Source organism: Sorex fumeus, unplaced genomic scaffold, assembly GCF_029834395.1.
Source record: "Sorex fumeus unplaced genomic scaffold, SorFum_2.1 ptg000024l, whole genome shotgun sequence".
Lineage (NCBI taxonomy): Eukaryota > Metazoa > Chordata > Mammalia > Eulipotyphla > Soricidae > Sorex > Sorex fumeus.
In genome coordinates, this window is record NW_026606081.1 from 42,214,252 (window position 1) to 42,230,040 (window position 15,789).

At 36.2% G+C, this 15,789-nt stretch overlaps 1 protein-coding gene across 1 annotated transcript in view; it reads right to left on the reverse strand.

Annotated features, from left to right (window-relative positions):
• Positions 1–15,789, reverse strand: part of GPM6A (glycoprotein M6A) — a 121,046-nt gene that overhangs the window by 17,049 nt on the left and 88,208 nt on the right. The window contains exon 3 of the mRNA XM_056113982.1: positions 7,444–7,600. Coding sequence (XP_055969957.1) covers positions 7,444–7,600 — 157 coding nt within the window. The remainder of the gene's footprint in view (positions 1–7,443; positions 7,601–15,789) is intronic.

A 15,789-nucleotide genomic window follows, 5' to 3' on the forward strand; every position in this document is an offset into this window, starting at 1 on the left:
TAAGATAAAATACCTTGAAATTCAACTCCAAAATATCTTACATCTCTTTGAAATATCTCTGTAAAAATAACAACATGAAAAATGGAAACGCAAAAGAAAATAATCACTGGATTTGAAGTCAGAGGACACAGTCACTAATTATACACGCTGAACATGATATAAAAATTTTGGAATTCACATTCTCACTTTTGAATTTGAAGTTAGCATATACTACACAGAGAGCTATAAAGCAACCGAAAAGATGCTTATATATAAAGTCACTCAACAACAAATTATGACTTGTCATAAATTTGCGTTTAAAATAAATACAGAGGAAATTGATTCATGTGCAAATTAACTATTGTATAGTTCTAGAGGCCAGAGAGTATGCAGGTAAGGTGTTTGCCTTGCATGCATCCAATCCCAGCCCAATCCCTGCCATATAGGATCCTCAAAGCACTCCTAGGGTGATCTCTGAGCAAAGAAGCAGAAGTAAGCCCTTAGCTTAGCCAGGTATAGTCCCAAAACAGATAATTTTATATTCCTAAATGCAAGACATAAATAGGAAAACCTATTTGAATTTTTTTTTATTACATGGCACAACCACTGAATTTTACTAAACTGTGTCTCTGTTTAGAAAGAATGTATGATCGAGTCTCTATAAAAATTGTACATATAAGGTTGCTTCATAGACATATTGTTTTGTATTTCAAACATGTTTATTATATTGCTCTCATATTAAAATGGTGAGTTTTAATTTGCAATGAAAAGATTTTCAGAATAACCTCCTGTTTTACTTTAATTAACTCGCAGATTTTGGATAGTAAAAACTGTAAAAACTGCTATAAAATGATAGACATTATGTGCCAGTTTCATCTGTCACTGTCACTGTCCTCCCGTTGTTCATAGATTTGCTTGAGCGGGCCCAGTAACGTTTCCATTGGAGACTTTGTTGTTACTGTGTCTGGCATATCGAATACGTCACGGGGAGCTTGCCAGGCTCTGCCGTGCGGGCGAGATACTCTCGGCAGCTTGCCGGGCTCTCCGAGAGGGGCGGAGGAATCGAACTCGGGTCGGCCATGTTGGCCGCTTGTAAGGCGAACGCCCTACCCGCTGTGCTATCGCTCCAGCCCTATGTGCCAGTTTCATAATTAATTTAAAGCATATCTCATTGTTACATTTTTATTTTTGAACCAATTTATTAGGAAATGTAAATAACTATAACAATAAGCATTTTATTCTACCCTATTTCTTTTGATTTTGACTTTATTTTTTAAAAGTTACTGAAAATAATCTCAGAAATTTAGCATTAAATGTATTGAAGGAATCGAGTTATTTCTTAGTGGCTTGAAATATTTTTTAAATGCAATTATTATTGTTTTAATCTCAAGTTTAAATAGTCTAACTCTTGCGAGAAGTAGAATTTTGCATGAAGGAGAAGGTGGTCTGATCCCATTCTTCTTTCACATTATAATGAATGCTGGAACAGTAATTTGAAGGTTATCACTATGCCTTCAACAATCTATGCTCCCTTTTTAACGTTTATTGCCGTAGAATGATGGCACTCATTTGTGGGATATAAATAGCAGAGTATGAGAGTATTTTACAAGGACAATAGAAATGAGGGTCAGGGGGATTGGCCCCTGGTAGGAAGGTTGTCACAAGTGGGGCAAAGGAAAGCAGGTAGTTAGGATAGAGAAGAGACCACTATGACAATGACAGTTGGAAATAATCACTTGGACAAGAAATAGGTAAAGTTTCTGGAACTAGGTAAAGGGCTGTACATGATAAGCTTACAGTACTTGTACACAACCATAATGCCTAAAAGGAGAGAGAGAGAGAGAGAGAGAGAGAGAGAGAGAGAGAGAGAGAGAGAGAGAGAGAGAGTAAGGGAGGGAGGAAGGGAGAAAGAGTGAGGGAGGAAGGGAGATGGGGAAGAGAGGGAGATGGGAGAGAGGGAGGGAAAGAGAGGGAGAGAAAAAGAGAGTGAGGGAGGAAGGGGAAGAGAGAGAAAGGTGGAGGTAGGAAGGAGAGGGACAGGAAAGGAGAGAGAAAAAGGGAGGGAGGGGGGAAGAGGGAGGGAGAGAAGTGTCTGCAGTAGAGGCAGACTGGGGGTGGGATTGAAAGAAGGGAAATTGGGGACATTAGTGGTAGAAAATGTACACAGGTAAATGGATGGGTGGGGAACATTGACTGAAACCCAATCATGGGCAACTTTGAAACTGTTTATCTTGTGATAATTTAATAAAAATGATTTTTAAAAGTAAAGTTTATTGTCATAACCTGAAGAGTATGGCCATGCCCTAATTAAATCTGGAGTACCCTAGAGTAGGATTAAGTATTCTTTGAGATCTCTGCACTACATAGCACTAATAAGTATAATGGGAAAAGAGACTACTTCAATCAAGAGTGCTATGTATTTTTTAAATTTAAGTTCAAATACTAAATCTTAGTCACCAGCTTGTATGCCTTGATAGATTTACTTAGAAAAATCACCTTAAAACTCAGCAATCTAAACAAAAATTTTCATAGGCATGCGAGATGTTTTTCATGATGGATAGAAAATTCTTATTAAAAGAGACATTAGGACTGTCAAGACAAGCCAAGTTCTAAGTGAGATTTTTCCTGCAATAAAGCAACTTTCCAATGGTCATGAATGATACCAATAATTTGTAAAAGAAAAAGTTTCCGGTAAGTTACTAAAGTGCTCATTTTCTATTATAATAGAAAACCATTCTATTACATTAGCCCCAAAAAACAATGATGAGGCAAACCTGATCATGAAGATGGTGATACTGGCTCCATGCCTGATTCCCAAATTCAAGCCTGTCTCCATCATTCACCCTGTACCATAGGCAAACCACTTACTTTCTCTTAGTGGTAATGTTCTCATACATCATAAAAGATAGGGAGCACCCATATATATATATTTCTTATAGCTGTTGGGAGAACTAAATGCCCTAGTATTTTGTGAAGTGCATAGCACAACCAGAATATACAGATTTCTCTTTCTCCATGGAAGTTAGGTTTCAAGACCCCTGTTGGTACCTGAAGCCATGGATAGTACTGAATCTTATGCACGCTACTTTGTCCCTATACCTATGGGTGAAGTTTAATTTTAAATCCAGTTCACTAACTAATAAACAATAAAAACAAATGGTAAAATAAAGCAATGATAACAATACACCAAAATAAAAAGTTATATGTGTGCTATTTCTTCTCTAATTTTTGAACTGAAATTATGGAGGAATCATTGAAACTAATAAGTATAACTGGAAAAGGGACGACTATGTAAGCATTCTACAAACATTCCCTATTATTCTTCAAGTTATTATCAAAACTTAAAATAGATGAAATAAACTGTGAGATACAACACATTTAATAGCTGTCAAAGTAATTATATAAGAGTATGCCTGCTTGAAATCATTCACTTTGGCTCATTTTAAGCAACATTGCTCTGGAAACTCTATGGATAGAACACACATAACTTCAAACACTTAATATTCTTTTTATATTACTGCATCTTATTTTGACATCTATATCAGGTAGATTTATTTTTTAAAAAAGCATTAATTTTCAAAACTGTTGCTTCAATGCTGTTGAAAATAAAAATATAAAGTATCAGAACAAGGACAGATAAGTTATGAAATAAATATTTGGCTATAGTATGGGAAATTTTTAGAAATGAGAAAAACTAGTGATAGGTGAAGCAAATATGCCATTTTAAAATGTGAGTCAGTGAATGTTTCCAAGGTTTGAAATGAATAGATGCATCTTTCCTTCATGTTTTAAATGTTTAGGGGCATGGACTTCAACAATATTGTAACATATGATCTCAACAAATTAATCAGAAAAACAGAAAATAAATAAATTTTTAAAGGCAAGAAGTCCACTTCAAATTAAATAAATATTTCTATATTCATTAAACATAATTAATAAGTTCAAGGGTAATATATTTAATATTGTTTTATTTTATTTGCACATAACTTGGTACCATTCAATGTTTATGTAAATTTTGTTGTTTAATGTATTTTAGTAGCTTGCCTATGGTACTTTGATAATTTAGTTAACAATAAATTTTGATCCCAATGTTTAAAAGTTTGCCATTGTGGGATTTTCTTTTTTATGGGTGGGCTTGTTTGTTTTCATTTTTGAGCCACATCCAGCAATGCTTAAGGGTTACTGCTAGCTCTGTGCTCAGGGATCACTCCTGGCTATGCTGAGGGACCATTTTTGATGCTAGGGATGGAATCCAGGTCTGCCGCACGCACAGGAAAACACACTACCTGCTGTACTATTACTCTAGCTGCTGCTTTTGTGTTTTATGTCACATCCTGGATTTTGAAAGATTGTATTTGACATTTTGAAATAAACTTGAATTTGTTTGATACTGCCTAAAAGGAAATAAAAATGCAGATCATGTTATGCTTTCAGGAAGATTTTAACTTAACAAATGAACAAATAATATAAAACAAAATGAGTGCATAGATATGGAAAACAGATTGATGGCAGTTCCCAGAGGAAAAATGGTGTTGTGGGACATTAGTGAGTGAGTCAATTGTCTGGTGATGGATAAAAACTACCTTTGTGGTGGGGATCTCCCAGTGGTCTTTAAACATGTTGAAGTGTATTGTACACCTGGGACTTATATAAACCAATGTTCCTTCAATAAAGTAATCAAAGAGAGAGAGAGAGAGAGAAGTCAATCTTGCGGTGGCCTAGCATCATTAAAGAGCATTCATTAAGAAGAGAGAATATTGCCTAGAATCCTCTAGTGATGAGATACCGCTTACAAAGAAACTGCATTGGCTCTGATGTAGATTCAACTAATTGACATTTTAATTTAGAGGTAGGGAATTGGGTCACACCTGGAGATGCTCAGGGTTTACTCCTGGCTCTGAGCTCAGGGATTATTCCTGGTGGGTTCAGGAGACCATCTGGGGTGACCGGTTGACTGAGTGCAAGGTAAGCACTATAACCCTGAACTACTTACTACTCAGGCTCCAAGATTTTACTTTTTATTCTTCACGGAAACAGGAAGAATCAGAGCTTTCTGGGGGCTAAATAGAAAATACAGTAAACTAGGTTTTGCAATCCTGAGCATTTCATGGGGTTCCCTGCCAGGAACAATTCCTGAGCAGAGAGTCAGGGGTAAGCCCTGAGCACTGCTGGGTGTGACCCAAACACTACCAAATCGATCAATCAACCTATAAATAAAGTAAAAGCAAATAAATTTATTTAGAAATGTACTACTGAAAAATTCAAAAAAACGTAATTAAAGTTGAGGAGGACTGACCAAAGAGCTTAACACGTGGGTCCTAAAGGACAACAGGATCACAATCTACCTGCAACCAAGAAAGACTGGACTACCTCCCTGATGTAGCAGGAAGGATGCTGGATAAAACAGTTCCCCTGTCTCTGTCACTGCATGAGAAGACTGAATGTGTGGTGGGCAAAGGTGGCAGGAACCTCCCAGACTGGCTGCACCTTCCGCTCTGTGGTGGGGAGCGAATCTTTCCATTAGCAGCATAGGGAGAGGTGGAGAGCCGTAGCGAGACCTCATCCACATCGTGGCTGCTTCTATGGATGCACAAAATTGTGGCTTCTGCTTCTGCCTTGTTTCTAGTCACTCCCCGTGGGCAGAGGAGGTGGTAAAGGAGTGGGAGGGGGCGTCGTGGGGGAGCTGGTTCCTCGCTGTGCCGCCTCCAGAGGCGCCCCCGCAGCTGCTGCCACCCATCTGGTCTGGTGGGCCTAATGAGACAATTGTTACTATTCTAGAAAAAAAAATACGGCTCCTGTTTTTGCTTTTAAATTCTCATTTGAGATGCCTTTGAGATGCCTGAACAAGTAGAAAACGAATCGTTAGACTTTTTTATTTTAACGGCTGCAGACGATCTAATGAAATAATTTTATAGTTCTGAATGAAACCGTTTAAGTAATTCCTCTGGCTGCAAAGGAAAATGTGCTTGGGACACGTCAGCTACCGTTTCAATTGTCCTTATGAGTCACATGCTCTTTGAGGTGGAATGAGCTCTGGGGCAGACCGAATGGGATCCCGAGATTTTCTAAGGCCAACGATGTTGTAATGACCCGACCCTAATTGAAAGAAACCTTATCGTGAATGGAATTCACTGTATTCTAACTAGACAATATGAAGAAATCTGAAATCAGAATTTGATTTCTGGAGAAATCATTTAGAAATCGTGAGTAACTGACCCACTTAGCATGCACATATTTTAATTAATTTATATTCAATTGAATTCTATCTAAATTTGCTCTTAAGTATTATGCACCGTAACAAAATAGGTATTTCCTGGTTGATCTCTTTCATCTGTGGTGTAGCGAATCAAGACAAGAACATATGGAGCATTGAATAATGACGTATCTTTCACATTGGATTACAGAAATGTGGGTGAAGAGCTAGGGAATGACAAGGTGAGCTAGAAGTAGCCCAAGCAGTGGCAGAAAATATTGGGATCTTTGGTGATGGCGGGGAGGGGGGGGCGGGAAGGTTATTTTAAGTGCTATAAACAATACTATTATGAACATGTTGCCTAAAAAAATAATTATCAAAAAGCAAAACCCAGGTACTATAATAAGCATTCTTTAAAACAAGAAAGCAGTCTTATAGAAGTTATGGTAAAGTCAATTAAAATTACCCACAACACCGGCAAGCAACTTGGATTACTATGACCATTAACGCTAAGTAGTATTATAGAGCTTGTTAGAAGCTAGTAAAAAATGTTTTCTGATTTGTATTGCTTATCTTTTCTGAAATGATATGTTATCCTATATTAGATGCATCTTAGAGACTGCAATTAAGTACATATTAAGTACATATAACATTAAAGAATAGGAAAACTTTGTTAATAAAGAATGAAAGTTTTAATATTTTATTATAGGAAAGTTATTCTGTATAAAATTACAAAAGTACTTATAGCCAAATCATTCTTAACTTCCTCTATTCTTGTGCATTAACGTATACATTGCCTGTGTTCTTTTAAGTGTTGTAGAATACAAGTTTATCATGATATATCAATAAGAATGGAAAAACCTAAATTAATAATTATACTGTCAATAGAAGTCCCAAATTATAATAAAATAAAAAATTTTAAGAGGAAGATATACACTATCTATAGATTGCAGGTGGATTTTTTCAGTTAATCTAAATATCATATTGAAACACCAAAGCCCTTTGCAAAAATATCATAACTCATTGAATGTTTTGCTGACTGTGGGAATAAAACTAGTTACACCCCATCTGATTTGTTCATGTTAAATGTAATTTTCACACGAAATGCTCTTAATTTAAAAATAGTGCTATTGAAATTTAAGATAACTCTCACAGGATGGAGTACTACCGGTTTACATGTGAAATATTCAGTTCTTGGAAGTTGAATACAAACACCTGGATGCTATTTAAATAAAGACACAAAAAACACTGAATGCAGAGAGATCACGTACCCAGGCGCTCACACATCTGCCACAAGTGGTGATTTTGAAGTCCCCATAGAGATCTTTTATGGCACCAGTTGTGAAGAAACCTTCCACCATCAGCAAAATGCCATACACAAAGAATGCAGCTGCAATGCCGTAGATCACATACTTAAAGATGTCAATCCTTGGATAGAAAAGACAAAATGGTTTATTTCAAAACTGCTGCAATGCACATATACAGTAGTTCTTTCCCTCCCTTACATGCTTATTGCTCTCAAATAACAGCTAGATTAAAGGTGGTTGGATATCAACATTATTGCTTGATGTACACCTAATGAATAAAAATTTGTCCTGCCACTCCTGATAATTTAGATCATGTACTTTTTGTGTTTGTATCTGCCTTTTCTTTTGTCCCCTCCCTACTTCTTATTTATTGCTTAAGGCAGTTAATATTGCTATCTTTCTATCATTCTATGACTATTGATAATAAGCAAACTCCTTTTGCTTGTAGTTACTTGATAGTCATTAGATAAATTTTCTAATTCTGATAAAATATCAAACATAAATATGTGTATATGTATCTCTAAGTTATAAAAATATGTAATCTTATTTCTTTTTCATATTTATTGTAAATAATAACCAATAATTTCTGGCATAGATAATGTCAAAATTAAAATTATTTAGAGATAAATCATAATTTAAATCATAATTTAGATAATGAAATTTTTCACCCCAGTTTTCCTCCCAATCTCCACACCCACCTCTATGGCAGCACTTTCTTCCTCTCTCCCCTCACTCACTCTCTCTCTCCCTCCTTTCGGCATTATGGTTTGCAATTCAGATGTTGAAAGGCTATCATGTATATCCCTTTACCTACTTTCAACACAGTTTTTGTCCAGAGTGATCATTTCCAATTATTATTGTCATACTGGACAAGCCACCACCATGCTGAGACCACTCTCCGCACACATGAAGGTACTGGCAGAGGGACAAAACCACGCGGGTTCCGGGGCCGAGATCTCCAAGCCTACTCGAATTGGAGTCGAGCATCCTCCACCCAGATCCTCCAAATTCCAGTAGGCGGGGGTGACACCCACCACCTGGCCCCCTGGCGCCGTGTAATCCCATCAGCGGCCAAGACTCAGAGACTACAAAATGCAGCTCCCGGAACCGCGCGGCCGCATTCGCGGCCGCGCGACATCTTATCTGAATATCTTTTTATGATATCTCATTATCTCATTCCTACTCTGGACAAACTTGCAGGCTATCGAATATAGCCTGCCCACAGGGCAGAGTCTGGCAAACTCCCCGTGGCGCACCAAATATAACAAATACCAGTAACAATGATGGGTCTCATTCTCCTAAAAAGCCTTGAATATAATCTCAGGGCTAGGATGAAAGAGACGTTACTGGGGCCTGCTCGAGGCAATCGACGATTAACAGGATGATGAATGAATGAATGAATGAATGAATTGTCATACTGATCCCTTCTCCATCTCTATAATGTAATATTTCAGACAGAATCCCAACAAATAACAAGCCATTAGCCCATCAGCAAAGTTACAGTACAATTTTATTGAGGAACAATAAGGCATTTTTCTCATACTTGAGTGTCATGCGAAGATACATATATATGTACATATATATGTATATGTAGTGCAACAATTTCTGATGGCGTTTCTTTTATTTTTAATATCAAATGGAAACCCCACAGTCCTTTAGGAAAAATGTAATAAATCAATGGGAAACAATAAATTAATGGAGTTATTGTAACAAATAGTAAAAAAAAAAACGTCAAAATGAACAGAAACTTTCTCAAAGAAGAAATCCGAATGGCTAAAAGGTACATGAGAAAATGCTCTCCATCACTAATCATCAGGGAGATGCAGACCAAAACAAGAATGAGATATCATTTCACACCACAGAGACTGGCCCACATCCAAAAGAACAAAAGCAACCAGTGATGGCATGGATGTGGTGAGAAAGGGACCCTCCTTCACTGCTGGTGGGAATGGCAACTGGTTCAGCCCTTTTGGAAAACAGTATGGACAATTCTCAAAAAATTAGAAATTGAGATCCCATTTGACCCAGCAATACCACTCCTGGATATATATCCCAGAGAGGCAAAAAAGTATAGTCGAAGTGACATCTGCACTTGTTTGTTGATTGCAGCACTCCTTACAATAGCCAGAATCTGGAAAAAACCTGAATGACCAAGAACAGATAACTGGTTAAAGAAACTTTGGTACATCTACACAATGAAGTACTATGCAACTGTTAGAAAAGATGAAGTCATGAAATTTACATACAAGTGGTACTACATGGAAAGTATCATGCTAAGTGAAATGAGTCAGAAAGAGAGGGATAGACATAGAAATTGCATTCATCTTGGGAACATAAAGTAACAAAATAGGACACTAACACTCAAGAATCACCAATATAAATACCAGGAGGTTTACTCCATGGCTTGGAGGCCAGCCACACATGCTAGGGGAAAAGGCAGCTCAGATAAAGAAGGGAGCACCAAATAAAGGGTATTGGGAGGATCCTCCCAGGATGGGAGAAGCATGCTGAAAGTAGACTATAGACCAAACATGATTGCCACCCAATGCCTCTTTTGCGAACCACAACACCCAAAAAGAGCGACAACAAAAGGAAATGCCCTGCCACAGAAGCAGGGTGGGATAGGGGTGATGGGGGGTGGGAGGGATAATGGGACCCGTGGTGGTGGAAAATGGGCACTGGTGGAGGGATGGGTATTTGATTATTGTATGATTGAAACCCAAGCACAAAAATTTGTGAGTCTACAACTGTACCTCATGGTATTTCACTAATAAAAGTTTTAAAAAATCAATGGATTGTGAAGCATAGCGTATATTGGCCAAAGCCTTGTGTTTGCACATCTTGATTGATATACATTTGCAATAAAATTGCTCTTACTTTTACAATTTCAAGCTTGATTTTACTCTTTCCTTATTACAAAGAGGAGGAGTAAAGCAGATAGGAGAGAATCTGTTGAAATTATAGAAGGAAAGAAAGTAGGGACTAGAAACTTTATTAGAGACTTTGTAGGTATCAACAATAGCTATAAAAGAATACATGCAATAGCATTGGTGCATCTTTCTTACATAAAATATAAAATAGTACTAACATTCAGCATACCAGAGCTGATTTTCACTCTCTGAAAATCTAAATATTTTATAATTCTATGGGTCCAGATCAATGAAGCAGGTGATGTGAATTGTGCAATCCCATCATATATGGATTCAACTTACAGATCCAATGTGCTATCATATGCATATAAATTTAGTTTACTGTGCATCTTAAGAAAAATATTTAGGTGAATGTGGTATTTTAAGATCTATGGGGTGGAGATGGACAGACTAGGTAGCTGTCTGTCATGCCTTACTTCTAGGTCTGTCTCTCTGCTCAGGAATCACTCCTAACTGCTTAACAGATTATATGCATTGTCACTCTTGTGTTATGTCGCTCTACTATGATATTATTTTAATTTCATTCAGCAATATGTTCAGATTTACAAAAATCCCTGGAGAAAATGACTAGAAAAGTGTTATCTTGTATCTATTTAATGGTCTAATGACCATTGGATTTTATGATCTTTTCTCTCTACTTCTCATTAGATATAAACCCAAAGAAATTCTCTATCATTATCAAGTCTATGGGTGTAATACATGTGTTTAAAACTTTTTATTTTTTCAATTTTTTTCAGTTGGGCTGACACATTAATGATCTTTATTGCATTTCATCTCTGAATATTGGATCGTTCTGGGGGTTATTTTATTACATTTATTTGTCAAGGAACATTTATATAAGGAATATATAATATATATTAATAATACATATAAATATAAATATTACATTTAATATAAATGTAAAATATGTATATTATAAATATAAAATATTTATATAAAATCTAATATATAAATATAAAAATTTGAAATATAAATAATAAATATAAATATTACATTTATTTGTCAAGGAACATTTCCATGGCTGAAACATTTTCACACCCTTTATTTGTTTTTTATGACATTAAGTTGAGAAACATCAGCCCATTATTAAATAGAACGTTCTTTACTTGGGGGTTGTCTGATGTTCTCTCCTAATTAGATTCAGATAGGTAAAGGTAAAGGTAAAGGCCCTCCCGTTGATCGTCGATTTGCTCGAGCGGGCCCAGTAACGTCTCCATTGGAGACTTTGTTGTTACTGTGTTTGGCATATCGAATACTCTCGGTAGCTTGCCGGGCTCTCTGAAGATTCAGATAGAATGTTCTAATATGTGTTCCTTTAAGAGAATCACACCCTGAGTCACAAATCCTCCTCTGAAGCTAATCATCTTATCAAGATAATGTCTGATTTTGGCACCACATAATTGTTTTCCAAGCAACTAACAAACAGTGAGGATAGATTTATTTTATTTTTTTAAAATTTTTATTAGTGAAACACCATGAGGTACAGTTGTAGACTTACAATTTTTTTGTTCTTGGGTTTCATTTATACAATGATTGAGTACCCATTCCTTCACCAGTACCCATTCTCCATCACCAATGCTCCTAGTATCCCTCCCACCCCCATCCCCCCTATTCTACCCCATCCTGTGGCAGGGCATTCCCTTTTGTTTTCTCTCTCCCTTTGGGTGTGGTGGTTTTCAAAAGAGATATTGAGTTGCAATGATGCTCGGTCTATAGTCTACTTTCAGCATGCATCTCTCATCCTGAGAGGATCCTCCCAACACCCTTTATTTGGTGCTCCCTTCTTTATCTGAGCTGCCTTTTCCCCTAGCATGTGCGGCTGGTCTCCAAGTCATGGAGTGAACCTCCTGGTACTTATCACAGCTGTTCTTGGGTGTTAGTATCTTATTTTGTTACTTTATGTTCCCCAGATGAATGCAATCTTTCTATGTCTGTCCCTCTCTTTCTGACTCATTTCACTTAGCATGATACTTTACATGTAGTACCACTTGTATGATATGATATGATATTATTTTAATTTCATTGTATGTAAATTTCATAACTTTATCTTTTCTAACAGCTGCATAGTACTCCATTGTGTAGATGTACCAAAGTTTCTTTAATCAGTCATCTGTTCTTGGGCACTCGGGTTTTTTCCAGATTTTGGCTATTGTGAATAGTGCAGCAATGAACATGGAAGTGCAGATGTCATTTCAACTGTACTTTTTTGCTTCTCCGGGATATTTTTCCAGGAGTGATGTTGCTGGGTCAAATGGGAGCTCAATTTCCAATTTTTTGAGAATCATCCACACTATTTTCCAAAAGGGTTGAGCCAGTCAGCATTCCCACCAGCAGTGAAGGAGAGTCCCTTTCCCGCCATATACGTGCCAGCACCGGTTGCTTTTGTTCTTTTGGATGTGGGCCAGTCTCTGTGGTGTGAAATGATATCTCATTGTTGTTTTGGTCTGCATCTCCCTTATGATTAGTGATGTAGAGCATTTTCTCATGTGCCTTTTAGCCATTCGGATTTCTTCTTTGGGAAAGTGGATTTTAACACAACACAAATATCTTGCTTCTCTTTAAAACTTGCTTTTGGTGTAACAGTCTTACTTGATGCAATAGTTCTATCATGCTTATAAAACATTCATTTTGTAAATTATGCACTTATTCACCTTTGTAAGTTGATACTAGGCTTTCTAATGTAAAAATTATACCTTCTTCCCTCAATCTACTTACTTGTTTTTCTATCAATTTTTCTAATTTGGATTAAGAATGTCTGTTTCTTCCTGAATTTTTATTTATAAGTAAACACTAAGTTTCTTTGGTTTCAAATTGTTTGAGACTTAGTCCATGGTAAACCCTTCAAATTGGGCTTTGTAGTCCTTCCACATAGAGGGATGTTCTAGATTCATCTTGCATACATCTCCTTCCTCTCCAAATTAGCCATGTTTTAGAGAAGTTCCAGTCCTTTTAAGGAAAAATGAAATTATAAACCAGAGTCTGGGCACTTTTGATTGCTTCTTTATCTCTTGTTCTTTGTCCCAGATTCTTTATCTCATTCTCTTATATGAATCAAGGTAAAAAAAATACATACACAAAAAATATGTAAACCCATATAAAATATTGTCTAGGAAATATAAACATAAAACGTGCATATAGATTTGTAGTATAATCTACTAAACCAATATCTTTGGATATTTAAAAGGTTAACAGGATTTTTCAATTATAAATAAACATGTGCTGAATATGAATTAAACGAGTATATTTTAAACTTTCATTTCAACATGGTGAAAGTGAGGTCAAGCCTCTATCTTTTGCAACTGTAAGAAAACTAATGTTTGGGATCATAAAGATAGCACAGGAGGTAAATAAATTTGTCTTGCACACAGCCAGTGCTAGTTCAGTCTCTGACACCACATCTGGTACCCTAAATACCCTAAATCAGGAGTTACTTATAGTCAGGAGTAATACCTGAATTCTGCTGGATATGACATAATATTAAAGAAGGAAGAAGAAAGAAAGAAGAAGAAAAACATAGGAGTGGGTGGGGAAGGAGGAAGAAGAGAAGAAGAAAAATAAATGTATATTAAAAAGATATAAGAAATCAATTGACTCATTACCATGTATTTAAATGTATTTAACTACCATGATTTATTTAATGTTAGAATAAAATTTTGAAAAGATAAACGCAAAGGGTTTGGATGCTATGCAGTGGATATCAATAATTTATAATTATGTTTCTAGTGTAAATTCTTGCTTACAATACACATTAATTTTAATTAGATTAATATGAATTTGGAAGGGGACCTGGACAAGTTGGTGAATTAGGAAGTCCCAACTCTTACACCTCCATTGAAATACCAATTTACCAATGCTCTAGAGAACATTTTCAGAATCCAGTTAAAAATTGGACATTCCCAAGGCAGAGGAAAAGCCAAGAAGAAACAGTTAAAGTGGATAAGAAGACCAATTTCATTTTACTTGTATAGCACAGCAAGTGTCTAACTCCAAGTTGACACAATACAACAACAGAGACAATAGGGTCTGCTATGAGTTGTGTACATCATTGAAGTTAAAAATCTTTTTGCTTGATTTTTATGGGGAAGACAACATCCAGCTGTGCTCAGGACTTACTCCTAGTTCTATGCTCAGGAATAAATCCTGGAGAGCTCCTTGGGACCATATGGGGTGCCAAGTATGGAACCTAGTTTGGCCATGAGCAAGGCAAGAGCCTTACCTGCAGTACTATCACTCCCAGTTTCAATTTCTTAATATTCAAGTGTATTCTTATGAAATTATTCTTCAATACAAGTAAATTTTTTCTACTTTGCTACACTCAAAATTCTATTTCTAAAATTTATATCATTAAAATTTTAATACTAACATACTGCCTTCAACCCTTAAACTTTATCACATTTTATTAACAATCTGGAAATAAACTTCATGGAATTTTATATATTTAGGAAAACTAAACTTTGCTATAAAAATGAATTTTTTCTCACTAACATGTCAACTGAATGCTTTTCTAATCCTACGATTGAAGCCACTTATCACAATAGGATCAGATAGCAGCGAATCAGAATTCTTAGCTTAACTAATTTTGGTTCCCAGGGTAATAACACAGATTATTCTACTTCCTTAGTACTTAATAAATATAAGTTACCTTTTTCTAAATGTGAATTTTAAATTCTGACAACTTTTCTATTGGGTATAAAAGCAAGATATGTTCTTGTAAAAACAAAGAAAATGAAACCACTCTAGGGACCTTTAACAGGGCTCCAGCCAGCTGATGAAGACTGTACCTAATACTATTGTCAAGAACACAGAGCATGCTAGGCCCCTCTCTTTGACCAGAAGGCAATTAAATTGTAAATGAATGCAAAGGTAAACAATAAGAAACTAGGGGAAAAGTGCGCCTTGAGAGACTGGACAGGACATAAGGCACTTGCCTTGCACGCAACCCACTCAGGTTTGATTTCTGGCATCCCATATGGTCTCCCGAGCACTGCTAGGAGTAATTTCTGAGTGCAAAGCCAGGAGTAACTCCTGAAAGTTACCAGTTGTGACCCAAAAACAATTAAAAAAAGAAACTAGGAGAAATTTGACAAATAAACACAGAACTAAATACCTTAGCAGAAATCTTGGCAAAACATATACACACATTTCATTAAAGGCTACAAATGATATCATAAATATGCTCAGTCATGTTACTAAGGCAACATCTTAAACACATAGACTGAGAGTGTCATTATAACATCCTGTTTGTCATAGTGGTGCATTAGTTCCTTATTGCTACTACACCGAAGTATAATACATTTGGAAGATTGAAAAACTCAATTTTTTTGTGATTTTATCATTCTTCAGCCCAGGAACCTTCAATAATTGAGATTATTGAAATGAG